General features: G+C 44.1%; 1 protein-coding gene across 4 annotated transcripts in view; it reads left to right on the plus strand.

Moving 5' to 3' along the window:
* LOC147221428 (spermatid perinuclear RNA-binding protein-like) overlaps positions 1-14,567 on the plus strand; it is a 32,985-nt gene that overhangs the window by 14,092 nt on the left and 4,326 nt on the right. For 3 of the 4 annotated variants that reach the window (XM_086169591.1, XM_086169590.1, XM_086169592.1), the window contains 11 exons: positions 3,700-3,851; positions 3,937-4,148; positions 5,104-5,269; positions 5,358-5,502; positions 6,461-6,567; positions 7,383-7,478; positions 8,024-8,135; positions 9,029-9,126; positions 11,427-11,511; positions 12,187-12,255; positions 14,243-14,451. In XM_086169591.1, the coding sequence (XP_086025717.1) occupies positions 3,849-3,851; positions 3,937-4,148; positions 5,104-5,269; positions 5,358-5,502; positions 6,461-6,567; positions 7,383-7,478; positions 8,024-8,135; positions 9,029-9,126; positions 11,427-11,511; positions 12,187-12,255; positions 14,243-14,451 (1,302 nt within the window). In that variant the 5' untranslated portion in view covers positions 3,700-3,848. The remainder of the gene's footprint in view (positions 1-3,699; positions 3,852-3,936; positions 4,149-5,103; positions 5,270-5,357; positions 5,503-6,460; positions 6,568-7,382; positions 7,479-8,023; positions 8,136-9,028; positions 9,127-11,426; positions 11,512-12,186; positions 12,256-14,242; positions 14,452-14,567) is intronic. The other variant, XM_086169593.1, reaches the window with a different exon arrangement.

A 14,567-nucleotide genomic window follows, 5' to 3' on the forward strand; every position in this document is an offset into this window, starting at 1 on the left:
TTTTTTTTTTATAAAAAACAGTTAAAGATGGCGAAGAAGCTGCTGTCTGCTGGAATCTCTCACACACATACAAACCCTTAACTCTGCCTTTACAAACCCCATCAGTGTTTCTGGATTCCTGGCCTTCAACTCCTCTCTCCGTTTGGACCGTTGTCATTGGTTGCTTTCAACCGCCCGCTGATCTTGCCATCTGCTGCTCCCCTGCTATCATGTCCTTTGAAAAAGTCATTGCTGTACTTTTTAATACCTCACATGTGGTCATGTGACCTCTCCAGGGACAACCAAGGCTGTTGGGATGTTAGGCTGAAAGCACTGCAGGGGCTGGAAACATTGCGAGTGTCCTAGAGAACCTGGAGAATTCTGATTAGTCCTTAAGAGCTATGCAGGTCCCTGAAGGTCCTCCAGGGTCTTGTAGCTTCAAGACAGTCCTGGAGGATATTTATGTAAAAAAAACAAACAAACACATTATACATATTATTAGTTAATCTCTAGAAAGTTTAGATATAATTCATCTCTGATTTTGAAGGATCTTGTTGGATTTTAAGATAATTCTGATGATTTCTAGTTTTCCATTTTCACTTGATTTTTTTTTTTTTGCTTGACCTGCACTCGCAGGTGCACTTGCATGGATGTGTTGTGTGTCTCCAGGTGTGTGTTGTGTGTCGGTTCAACCCACCAGAGCCTTGCTGTTTGATGGAAGGTGACCGTGAAGCTTCTCTTCCCGCAGCACATCCATTCAAATAAAATTTTTTATCTTGGTTGATCTTTTCTACTTGGAAATGCTTGACAGGTTAAACTCTGCCTCTCAGCTCAATGCCAGCGTGGCCCTGCTCCCACAGACAATTACACATATTTACCAAAACGTACAATAGCAGCAGTCTGTCGAAGAATTCGATTTCAGGGTGCCCTCTGTAAAATAATGAAAGGATAAAAGACAAAAGCTGGCCTTTGATCGTGTCTGCAGCTTCGCTCCTTTTAGAACTTTTCCAAAAACAAACCATTTCCTCTGATCAGAAAATACAAAAGTGACATATTTGCTTAAAAAAGTAAAACAATATCACAGGAAGCCTGTCATTTTTACTGTGAGACAAGTGCACAGAGGAGTTTGTAAAATCACCAACCGACATATCTGTTTGTAGTCAAATACACAGCAGGAATTGGACCAGCCCTGGTTTTGTTTACCTCATCCTTCAGTACTGCTTGTCTACACACCAGGCCGCTGAATGACAAATCTGAGGGAAAGAAAAAAAAAAAGACCAGGCGGTAATAAATATTCAAGATTTTACCAGGAGGAAAATCTTCCTCTTCTCCTTTCGGCTTTTCCCTCAGGGGTCGCCACAGCGAATCAACCTTCTCCATCTAACCCTATTCTCTGTATCCTCCTCTCTCACACCAACTACCCTCACATTCTCTCTCACTACGTCCATAAATCTTCTCTTTGGTCTTCCTCGAGACCTCTTGCCTGGCAGCTCCAATTCCAGCATCCGTCTACCAATATATTCTCTATCCCTTCTCTGTACATGACCCAACCATCTCAGTCTGGCTTCTCTGACCTTCTCTCCAAAACATCTAACATGTGCTGTTCTTCTGATACTCATTCCTTCTCCTTTCCATCCTGGTCACTCCCAAAGAGAACCTCAACATCTTCATCTCTGCAACCTCCAGTTCTGCTTGCTGTCTTTTGGTCATTGTAACAGTTTCTAGTCCATACATCATCGCTGGTCTCACCATTGTCTTGTACACCTTTCCTTTTATGCTGGCCGATAGTCTTCTATCACATAGTACCCCTGACACTTTTCTCCACCCATTCCAACCTGCTTGGACCCGTCTCTTCACCTCTTTTCCACACTCTCCGTTGCTCTGGACTGTTGACCCCAAGTACCTGAAATCCTCCAGCTTAATCTCCACTCCTTGTAGCCTCACCGCTCCACCCGAGTTCCTCTCATTCACACACATATATTCTGTTTTGCTGCGACTAACGGTCATTCCGCTCCTTTCCAGAGCATACCTCCACCTCTCTAGATTTTCCTCTACCTGTTTTCTGCTCTCACTACAAATCACTATGTCATCTGCAAAAGTCATGGTCCATGGAGATTCCTGTCTAACCTCATCTGTCAGCCTGTCCATCACCATTGCGAACAAGAAGGGGCTCAGAGCTGATCCCTGATGGAGTCCCACCTCCACCTGTAACTTCTCTGTTACCCCTACAGCACACCGTACCACTGTCTCACAGCTAGCATACATGTCCTGCATTAGTTTAACATAAATCGGATGTCAACTGGGGAAAAACGACAGGAGTGATTGGTTGGTGGTCAAATATCAAATTTATCAGATGAAGGCAGACTGAGTGTCAGCAAACAGGGAACCAGTGAGAAGCTTACTGACCTCTTTATCGGTTATTGCAGTCTGACTTTTTCAATCACTAAAACTAAGAAACCATCGTAACCATCAAAGGGCGCACTAACAACATTAATTACTAATTGACCAGCATGCAAAATAACATATTAATTCACCACCTAACTGATAAATTGACTGCCTATCTGCCCAACTAACTACTGACAATACATTGAACTACACTTTAAGTAAAATAATTTAAGCAATTCACAAACAGAACAGCATGATAATCAGCCACACTAGCTGACAACCGAAATCATGTTTATTAACATATTGCTCAATGGACTAACCGGTCACCTATATAACTATAATAAACAAAGTCAGTGAATAATCATCAACCAGTAAACTGACAAAGAGACAATTGATTAAATATATTAACTTATCCCCTAAATAACACATAACTCAAGTAAATATTTCAGTCCTTTAAATGATTGACATTGTCTGAAGGTCAAATGGAGGTCAGAAGAATACAACCTTGTCTGTGTCAAGACGTCAGTTATTGATCAGCAGGTTTAAACCCTTTGAAGTTTCATACCTTTGAAGTGCGATGTCCTTTCATTTCTTTGAATTTTCCATTTCATCTCTACGTTCTCAGTCTTTCATCAACAAAACAAAGAATCTTGATGAGACGACGTTTGGCTCTCTATTTAAATGAAAGCCAATTAGGAATTATTTAAGGATTCACTTCTAATTTTCAGGAAAAAAAAAAAATTTCCTTCAACCAGCGTCCCTTCATTTTAATAAAAAAATGTATTTGATTTGACTTTTCGGGGAGTGTTGGAGGTAAATGCAGCATTCTTTTCAAGTGAATGACATGATGACAGTTTGTGATTGGCGGCTGGAAATGCCACGCTTGGATTATGATTTTGAGCTTTCAGCCGCTGCAGATTTCGGAGCAGCTTAGAATAATCCCTTAAATCCAGAGCTGGCAGGATTACGAGGACAAAAGCAAGGTGTTTCTGTTGGGATCTCCAGGTCTGTCCCTCCTGAGACATGATCGGATAATCAATCGATGATCAATAACCCTCCAACCCTATGTAGTATCACACTGAGGCTATATATTACTCTTGACATCCAGGAACTTACTGTCTTTTTCTTTGGTGTTATTTTTTTTTGTTGATAATGCTTGTATGAAATAAGTCATTACCTTAGAACCTCAAACCAGAACGTTCTAGAAAACTGTGCACGAAATTTACCTGGAAATATGGAGAGGAAAAAAAGGCCAAAAGAATCTGAAAAAAAGTTATTCTAAATACAAACGTATCAAAATTAAGAAATTTCTTTTTCTTCCAATCCCCATCCAAGGTTGTTGACGGTCACATGACCTCAGCAGTGACAGCGTCCTGCTCTTCCTACCGCAGCAGCTGATCTGTACGCCGGCTGGAAGCTGGGCTGCATGACGAGACTGACTGAAAGGACCCTGGTCCTCACCTAGACCCCCCTCCACTGCCGACATGGTGAGGATCAATAATCAGGCGTAGCGGGTGGGTAGAGAAGAGACCACTGTTAATAACCCTGTTCCTCCACCGGTCTCACCTCTAGAGGTCGTTCAGATCCTTTGCCAGCGACGACCGCCACATCATGGCCAAGCACTCCTGCATCTACCCGGCGCCGGAGGAGCTGGAGGCCGTCCAGAGGCTCGTGTCCACGGTGGAGAGGGCCCTGAAGAAGGTCTCTGATTGGATGGACAGCCTTGAGGCACCCTCGGAGAAAGAGGCGGTCGACAAATCGGACGAGGAGGCCGAGGGTGCAAAGTGAGCTTGACTTTACCATGACGAGTCATCTGACTCCTACCTCTGTTACATCAGCTCACCTGTCACATCCTGATCTTCTGCTAACTGCAACACTACACTCTGGCTTTGCTAACACTTCACGTCACCTTTCAGGAAATAATGAACCAACGCCTTCAACCTTTCAGGAAATAATGAACCAACGCCTTCAGCTTGATGTTAGGAAACGATGAGTGCAGAATCGCAGACAGAAATACATAAGTTCTGACTTGCTGGTCAACTGGGTTCTCTCCATGTCCTCCTTTCTGGGTACCTTCCAGATCCTCCACAGTCCAAAAACAGCCAGCAGGCTCCTTGAAGACTAAACTGTGCACAGCTGTGAGTGGCAGAATGGTTGGATGACTCTATACTGTTTGTGGCCTGTGATTGACACATGAACCTCTGATTGACGGCTGACCAGTCGGCTGCTTCTTTCCCTATGTGACTATTGATGACATAGTTGTAGTTGCACAATGTGACCACTAGAAGGCTCAGAGCCAATGCCCTGTCTCGTCCCTTATAATGTCCATCAACATATCGCCTATGTGTGACAGCCTTTTGCTTCCTGCCAATGAGGGAAATACTCTTCAAGGACCGGCTGGTCAGAGATTCTGAACGGGGACAGAGGTAGAACTGAAGCAGAACTGAAGTGATCTGAAGCAGGTTCAAAGCTGGCCCGTATGCACCATTCATAGCTTATCCTCTCTACAGAGACAGCTGTTGATCAGAACATAGTTCAAGCCACATCAAATCCTGGTCCGAACCAGCAAGACCCCTAGTTGTGAGACAACAATTCAGTCCAGGTTACTGATGGGAACCAAAAGATCCAATTTCAAGTTGGAACCACTGTCATGTGTCCGACCAGATGCAGTGTCATGCTAGTCAAGAGTGCAGCGGTTCTGACTTGTGTTCTGATGGTGACCTGTGCCTCCCCCTGCAGGCCACAGGGCCGGCCAGCGCTGTGCGGGGTGACCCGGGTCGGCCCGGTGGCCAAAGGCCTGCTGATCAAAGACGACATGGACCTGCAGCTGGTTCTGATGTGCAGAGACAAACCCACCGCGGTGCTGCTGCACACCGTCAGCACCAACCTGCCGCTGCAGATTCAGGTACTGCCAACTGTTTCTATTAATATATATTGATTTACCACCTGGCGTGCAGAGGCTCCTCACAGCATGTGTCACTTGCTTCCTGAAGGCCATGACAGAGGACGAGTACCGGGTCTGCTCCTGCGCCTCAGAGGCTGCCATCCGGGTCTGCAGCGCCGGAGACCCCGGCCTGACCCTGAAGGTCACACTGTCCTCGCTGGATATGAGGGACAAACCTGGCGCTGCAGAGGAAGGTAACACACACGCCAACACACACACACACACAGGCTGTCTTCACCTTTGATAGGACAGCAGATGGCGGGTGGGAGGACAGGTGGGACAGCGAGATGGCCCGGTGCAGATCTGGGTGATATGTGAGACAGGCGTGTTTTTCAGGGTAATCAGGCCCGCCTTGGGTTTCGTCCCCTGCATCTTGAGTAAAAACATCACCTGATGTGAGCTTGAAAATATACGGTCAACTTATTTCTTGTCAGCAGATCGACTATTTCCTGCTCTTTAACCGTCTTTCGTTCTCATCTGCCAGTTTGCGGGTAGTTTCAGGTGATATGTGGATTCATTTCTTTTTCAGATGATTTCTATTTCTGGAATTTGATTACAGACAATTATTTTTGAAGGGATTTCTTTTAAATTGAATTTGATTTTTTTTTATGCAGAGGAAAATATTTGAAGTAAAAGCAATCAGTTTAAAAATCCGAGTCAGACATTTGCAAAAGTGATCAAGGACGTGACTGCTACTATGGTGAAGACAGGGGATATTTTTAGCAGCGAGGCCAGGAGGGAAACCTGAGGATGTTTCCCTTCAAGGTTAGAATATCTCAGATGCTGTTTGTCCTCCGCTGTGCAAACATGAAGCGAGTTCCGTGCAGATTATTGGATCAAAGTATGATGGGCATGAACTGCACACCCCATCAACACAACAAGATATCTATATTCATGTTGCAAAGGAACAAACACAGAGTGATTATTTCAGATCTATTAGTGTTGTTCAATGAGCATTAACTGCAGTAGCTTTGGTTGGTCACAAGGGAGCAGCAGTCTGCACTGTTGCTTCACAAATACCTGGTTGTAATCTGGGGGTCAATCGGGATTTTTCCGGATTTTATGAGACTATTGAGATTAGTGGGTTTGCCGTCCCGCCTCGAGCTTGAACGCCACTGTCGACTTCACTCACTCACCACTCCGTCTCCCCAGAGGGTGGCCAGCAGGGCGCTGACGAGGAGGGCGATGAAGATGAGGCTCTGGACGGACAGAGGTGCCGGGCCGCGCTGGCTTCGCTCCGACACGCCAAGTGGTTCCAGGTGAGTCTACAGCTGGACAAGCAGGAAATAGACCAAAACAATACAGGAAGTCCTCCAACAGTCCAAACTGTAGAAGAAGAAGACTAAATCGGGAGAAAATATCATTTGAGAAATGTCAATAAGAGTAAAATCATCAGGAAATATATCCCCGGAGAAATGATCGAAAAAAAGATTGAAACCAAACCAACCATAAATAACCATAAATTACTTAAAATCAGAAACTACAAATAAATAAAAAAAATCATCAGAAAATTAAAAACTAAAGAAATAATCCCCCCAAAAATTGAAATTAAAATTTAAGATGATTAAGTGAAACCAGCAGGAAAATCAAGAAAATTCAGAATGAACTGGGAAAATGACAAATCAGCAAAAAAGGAGGAAATAGAGGGCAATGATCAAGAAATTACCCTCATAATCAGTAAGTTTTGTAAACATAATTTTTAAAAATGTCCTGAAATAACGAATGATTTATTAAAAAAAGAAAACAAGATCAAGATGGTTTTGATTCAGTTATTTTCTAGTGAATTCCTGCCTCCAAAACAATTTTTCATTATCTGTTCTAATTTGAAAATGATTTCTTGATTGATTTTTTAAATTTAATTATTTTTTGATTATCTTGATTGATTTTTTTTTTTATTCTTAATGAGTTTAGAATTGAAATCTCAGAAGTTCCCTCTCCAGGGGAGACCGAAAGTTTTGAGTCGTGAATCAGAGTTCTTGGGATCAGCGTTGGCAGCGGGTCGTGGAAAACCAGCAGCTTCTTATTTCAGTCTCTGCATCCCGACGCTGCTCTTCTTGTGTGTCTTGCTTTTCAGGCCCGAGTCGCAGACCTCAAGTCCTGCGTGGTCGTCCTTCGGATCCTCAGGGATATTTGCAACCGGTTGCCAGTGTGGCGGCCACTCAAAGGATGGGTAGGTGACGAGCAGCCAATCACAAGTGACCGCCGTTCTCCTTGGTTTGTCTCTGACGGGTCATTTAATCATGGCGGAAGAGAAGAGGACGTAGCACACGTGGTCCATATCTGAGTTTGTCGAAGGTCAATGGATGGCTCTTAAAGCATCCATCTATCCAAAGACATGAGATTCCACATCCGTCTATCTTGAGTTCTGCTCTATTCAGTTGGGTTCCAACAGATTTTTTAGCTCCAAAAGACTAGGTCCAACCGGGTCAAGACATGTCTCGCTAGAGCCGCTGATCTGAGATGAAGATGGGCGATGTTTTGGTTAGTTAATGATCGGTTTAAGCAAGCTAACATGGCCGCAATGCATAGGAAACAGGTGGCAGAACAGTGCTCTCTGCTCAATGCCAGCAACGTTAAATGCCGTCAATCAGGACATTTAGTCACATGGTCTCCCCACTGCATGTTCCCGGCCCAGCAGCTGAGTCCACATCTTTCCACGTCGCAGAGCTCCGCCCCCCCGTAACTCTCTGTCCTCCTCCTGTCCTTTCTCCCCAGCTGCTGGAGCTCATCTGTGAAAAGGCCATCGCCACCTGCAGCCGACCACTGGGGCCCGGGGAGGCACTGCGGCGCGTCATGGAGTGCATCGCCTCGGGGATCCTGCTACCAGGTCCGTCCGCTGGCCTGATGCCTTCAGGACCGCACGCAAACAGTCATGTCACTTCCTCCGCCACAGCTGAGAACAAGAGGCAAAGCTCCCTGCGGCTCTTTAAAAGGCTTCATTAGGGAAATGTCAGGTTCTGTTAAATGTGGAGATACGAGGTGGCGCTGAGTTGTGCCGCCCCCTGGTGGACAATGGGTCTGACGCCAGAGACCGAGTCTGAAATAAAGTGCAGCTTTTCAATGATTTTCACAAATGAAAGAGAAGCTTTGAGGTGTAACTTGACGTTTCAAAGGTCTAAGGGTTTAATCTTTGAGAAGGCCTCTTAAGACTGAAATGAATTTTTTAAATTTCTTCCTTCTGAAAACATTTTGAAAAGAGCATTTTGTCCTGAAGTGTTAATTAAGGAAAGAAAAAGGAAAAAAAAAGGCACATATGACCTTTAAATACTAGACACGCTACTTTAACACTTTCTCCAGCTGAAAGTGGTCAGTAAAATAAATGGTCCAAATGACTCATTTTAAAATATATATAAAAACAAATGTCACAATGATTATTAAGAAATAGCCCCATAAAAAAACAGCTAAAATTGTTAGAAATTACCTGACAAATCCACTGACATTTTAACAGAAATGACAAGAATTTGGCCCAAAACTAACAAAAAATTATCTATAATTCAGTCACATAAAAAAAAGAACCAGGAAATGACTAACAAACGACCAACAATTTCAAAACTATCTGAAAAAAACTGTCTGTCAAAGAGTGTAGAGGTGACCTGTGCGCTGGAACATCCTAGTTCCTGCTCCTGCGGGTTTCTGTGGCCGTGGTGCGTTCGAGTGCAGGCAGGAATATGTCACTCCCGACGCCCTGTTTCAACCAGCTTTGTGGTTTGTCGTTGACAGGAGGTCCGGGAGTTCACGACCCCTGCGAGCGAGAGCCCTCTGACGCCGCCGGGGAGCTCAGCGCCGGGCAGGCCGAGGCTGTCACTCACAGCGCTCAGGTCAGTAAAGTACTCTCCCTCAAGCAGTCACGAACGCGTCCCTGAATTCATCACCAGAATACTTAAATGTCCCACGCACTGACAGTGGGGTGAGGTTTTTGTTTTTTTTTTACTTCCTCGCAACTGCCGAAAAGATGACTTTTTTTTCTTTTTGCTTTTTCACTCAGAATATATCAGACTATTGATCGAGTCTGTCCAATATCTTCAGCAGCCTCTGAGGACTCCAAACATATTCTGAACTCCAAACCAACGCTTTCCTATTTACATTTAAGAAAGCTCTTAGCAGTTTTCTCAGTCTTTGCTTTTCTTTTTTTAAAAAGCCATTAAAATATTTCTGCTTTCTTGTCAGGTTTCAAAATCTTTGAAGGAGGTATTTGGTTGTTTTCACTTGTTTTAAAAGGCATTCATTTGAACTCTTGAATTTATTCCACGGATTATTCCTCCCAGGTTTGCCAGTAATTTTCTTTCATTGTTGTTGAATACACGCCGTCTGCATCGTCCCGGCAGTGCGGGTGCAGAGACGCGTCATGCTCTGGATTTATGAAGCTGGCCTGCAGATGTGCGTCCACGATGGCAAACAATTACCTCAGAATTGAGAAAATGGCCTTTGATGTATGCATGGGGCGCGGTGGTTTTCATGCCTTGGTCTAGGACGCGTTGGCAGGAACAATTCCTGTGCACATCATTGCGACGCTCTAAAAACACAGACCTTAAAAGCCTCCATCAGCTGGCCTTTGTCTGCGACGTGTGGCTGACAGGGATTAACGTCCCCTCGAGGAGATGAACTCGCCCTCCGAGTAAATGAAAAGTCAACTCAAATGCAATCACCACCAGCACCATCCCAGAGGCGTTTTCCTGAAAACAACAAACATAAGACCAGTGTAACCTGAACTGATTCTGGAGGATCTAGAGGATCACCGTTTCCTGCAGGGCTTCTCCGAATCATTCCAAGAAAAGCTACAGGCGTCTGTCAGCTCTCCACTGCCTCCATCCACTGTCACAGAACTCCATTCTGAAAACGAGTGTTTTTAAAGCCGCTGGCATGCCATCCGGTGTGGACTGGGCTTCACCTGCGCCAGAGAAACACGTCTCTGAACACTGATGGAATTATAATCGAGATCCACCTGGAAATTATTCGAGCCTGAGGCCTGACTAGTTTAATCCAAAAGTATTTATAAAGGCTTGTAGAGACAAGAGACTGAATTATTTAATCCCCGCCCAAGTGGCTGTGGTGCTCATCGGGCTGCTCCCTGGTCTACAACAGGTTGTGTTTCAAATAGGTGGAGGTGCTGATGCTCATCCTTAGAATCAGCTTTTTAGTTTGGGGGTTAAAACACAAAACCGAGCTGGAAACACATCTTGACTGAATTATGAATTATTACTACTAATAGATTCTGGTCTGGATGTTCCCTGGACAGAGATTAAAATAAATTATGTTTTATTGAAATGAACATTAATAGTCAATGGATTTTCTTTAAATTGTTTCGAGAAATTATTAAAATTAATAATTTAAGAATTAGAACCAGACTTTTTTTTAAATGATCAAAATAAAATAATGAGCAATATATAGACATTATAAAATGCAATTTATAAAATTAACTTGGGACTATGAAAAAAATTTTGAGCAAAAAAAACTTTACCTAATTTTTAGTCAACTGCAATCTCGACAAGGAACAGAGGAGGAAAATATCAGCTAGAAAGCTGAAAAAGAACAACCTGAGAACGGGACCTGGATCAGGAGACATGAAGGAAGAAACCTCACCTGTCAATCATAATGAAACTGCCGATCGGTCGGTTCAAACCACCAGGAAAAAACGGAGGACTGTTCAGATTTTCTTAGATTATGGTGTTGGGGTTTGGGGGTTGGAGGGTTATCGGCCCTGACTGACAGCTGACCTCATCACTGCAGACACCCAGCAGAATGGCAGCTTAATTAAGAGCGTGAGAACACTTGTTAACACCCCCGCCAACACGACCCCCCCCCCCCCCATCCCTCTCACTTACACACATGCGCACACACCTCCCCTGCCGCCGCACAAGAACAACAAAGTGGAGCTGCAGGCAAAGAAGCGGGGCTATGTGTCTACATCCCTGTCTGCGGTGGAAATCCTCATCTTCTCCACCTGCCTCAATGATAAATGGAGCTCCTCTCCACAGAGACACTTAAAACAAACGTCACAGCATCTTGTACTAATTGTAAAGCATATTTATCGCAGAGAAACCGTAATCCGGTAGGCCTTCTCTGTAATGGACGCAGCACCAATCTTGTTTACGTGTGTGTGTGTGTGTGTGTGTTCCAGCATGCGCTGCGACTCCTAGCCTTTGGACAGCTCTATAAGGTCCTGGGCATGGACCCCCTCCCTGCACGTCAGCAACTGCTTGAAGGTGTGTAAGAGGACCCTGCACCAGATTGTAAACACACAATCTCTCTCTCTCTCTCTCTCTCTCTCTCTCTCTCTCTCTCTCTCTCTCTCTCTCTCTCTCTCTCTCTCTCTCTCTCTCTCTCTCTCTCTCTCTCTCTCTCTCTCTCTCTCTCTCTCTCTCTCTCTCTCTCTCTCTCTCTCTCTCTCTCTCTCTCTCTCTCTCTCTCTCTCTCCTCTCTCTCTCTCTCTCTCTCTCTCTCTCTCTCTCTCTCTCTCTCTCTCTCTCTCTCTCGATCGATAGATGCTTTCGCTGTGGGCATAGAATTTTCATGATGATGAGATCTTTTTAGCAGAAAAAGTCATAAGATTTAACAAAAATTGGAAGGCAAATTGAAAGAAAGTAATGGAGGATTGGCAACAGGCAAAACAAAAATAGATTGAGAAAGTTTTTTTTAAATTAGGGAGAAAATTAGACGATGAATTTTAGACAAATTAACTAGGGCAGGAAAAGTTAATTGAAAGTAAAAAGTAAACTATAATAGCATAAAATAACTGGGTGTGTGTAACATGCGAATCTCTGGGTTTTGGTATAAAGCATTTGTGTGTAACTTGGACACCATATTTGAGCATGATGTGTCGAGCATCTGTGTGTGTTCGTGTGTGTGTGTGTGTGTGTGTGTGTGTGTGTGTGTGTCAGCAGGCTGTCAGAAGAGGCTGCGGGATGATTCTTCCTCGGAGGACAGAGATTTGATGAAGAGGATCAAAGGTAACTGAGGTTTTGATGACTTCATTCTAAGTCCCTGGATATTTTCTTTTCTTTTGTTTTCAAATTTAAAAATCCTCATTGATCTGAAGTTTCAGTTCACTTCCTTCACCTCAGACAAACCCATCCAGCATTGGATTCTGATTTGCAATTGCTTTGTTTTCCTGGGCACTCGGTAGTACCTTGTAATAATCAAGTTATTTGAACTTTGGGAAGCTGACTCATCCAATCCCTGAGATGAAAAAATTCAAGCCATTTTCCTGAGAAAATAGGGAAAAACAGTGAAAAGAAAATTAAAATTCATTTAAAAAATTTTGAGAAAACCAAAACAGCTGAAAAATTACCTTAAGGAACCACCAGTAGTGGAATGACAGTGTGTGGTGTGTGTGTGTGTGTGTGTCAAGGTCAGTGTCACTCAGGGTCGTTCAAGGTCAAAGTTGTTGTAAAATATTTTGTGTCTGGGGCTTCAACTTCTTGCTGGTAAATTATTCTAACAAGTTTTAGATATCAAAAAGTGAAAATGTCAGGTATAAAATAAACTGCTTTCAATATGCAGCTGAATTTGAGTGACTTTAAAAGGATATAATTGCAGGTGTTTTGGTTCTTAGCTGCATTTTTTTAAAAAAATGAGTTTGATATCATTACAGAGGATTTTGAGATTTTACGGGGATTTCTTGCTATTTTTAATAAAATTCCCCGCAGATTTAATTATTATGTAATTCTCCTGACGGGCTTCTGGAAGGTTCTGACAGTTTTATTGCCTGAATTCCCCTTTTGGGTAAATCATCTGAAAAGACTACAAAACCTTTTTTTTTTACTAACATTTTTTAGCCCCGGAATCTGAGGTAGGATTAGTTCATGGCTCTTTGCCAGAAGCTCCCCCCCCAAACCCCAGAGTCACTACAACCACCTCCAGTCTCCGAGGGATGATCTTCCTCGGCAAAGGCAGAGGGAGTAATACTGAAAGCTGGAGCCAAGCAATTTTCCTTGCACGCACGCACGCACGCAACGGCCCGTGAGCATCTTCTGGTTGGTCTCTTTCAATGTTCATCGTCAAGTCAGGTGTGAAGAGTTCCACCTTGTCTTAACAGAAAGAGAAAAAAACACACAAACATCTGCAACACATTCTGAAACACGAAGACTGCAATGCAGTTGGAGACGCTCCTGGAATACGAGATACCTCAAACCTCTCAGTACTTTAACACACTCGTCAACGTGATACACTTCAGGGACGCCCTCACACACAGACACAAAGATATTGATACACTCCAAAAATTGGAGACACTAACACACACACGGTACACTTCAAGACTATTGGACCTGTTTCTACGTCACAGAGGGGAGGATTTAGCTCACTTCCTGTTCCACAACCATGGTTTCCTATCGGTTGTATGGTGGCTCTGCTCACCAGTCAGTGTACAGTCAGTTTGTTATGACTGTTGCCATGGGAACAGTCAATTGAGCTCGCCCACCCTGTTGGTGTGAATCCATCACGCAGCAGGATCCAGTTTGCAAATCTTGGTATGAATGTCAGCAAACTCACGTAAGGGATCATTAACACGATTATGAATTAATGGTCTCGTCATGGCTGCCTCTCCGTCTCTGTTGGCTCCGGAAGGGCGTTTGATTTCCTCCCACGCAGCGCCGAAGGTTCTGGGAGAGAAGCAGCACAGCACAATTATACACATTCAACTGAAACCGCAAAACTCACAGATGCAGATCCTCCTTGGAGGTGAAGGGAGAGTTGAATGCAATACTGTTTCTTTCATGACCATTACATTCAACACACTGAAGAAAACACACTGTTTGGCAAAAAGAACAATTATAACCATACATATTTTTGGGCAAAAAAACATGACAAAATCTTATTAAAACTGGAAAACCAACCATAACCATTTGTATTGAATGTCACTTCCAGTTGTAATAATGGTGTAGCGACTGGTTGTGACATCATGTCTTGTTAGTAACAGTCTAGTGCTTCTACCTTCAGTGCTGGACTGGAGGATGATGGACCCCAACCACCCCATGAATGCCCTGATGCGCCTGAACCAGCTGCAGCCGGGGCTCCAGTACCGCCTGCTGTCCCAGTCGGGCCCGGTCCACGCCCCGGTCTTTACCATGTCTGTGGAGGTCCAGGGTAGCACCTACCAGGCTAGCGGCAGCTCCAAGAGGACGGCCAAGCTGCAGGTTGCCCTCAAGGTGCGTCATGATGACCGGACGGGGGAGTCGGGGGGAAAATGATGGAGGCAGAGACATTCCCTGGAGATCCCGTGACCCATTAGCAGTGTCCTTCTAAAGCCAGTTTCAGACAGACA

Source organism: Fistularia commersonii, chromosome 22 (assembly GCF_037954325.1).
Source record: "Fistularia commersonii isolate RoL2024-O1a breed Wild chromosome 22, RoL_Fcom_v1.0, whole genome shotgun sequence".
NCBI lineage: Eukaryota > Metazoa > Chordata > Actinopteri > Syngnathiformes > Fistulariidae > Fistularia > Fistularia commersonii.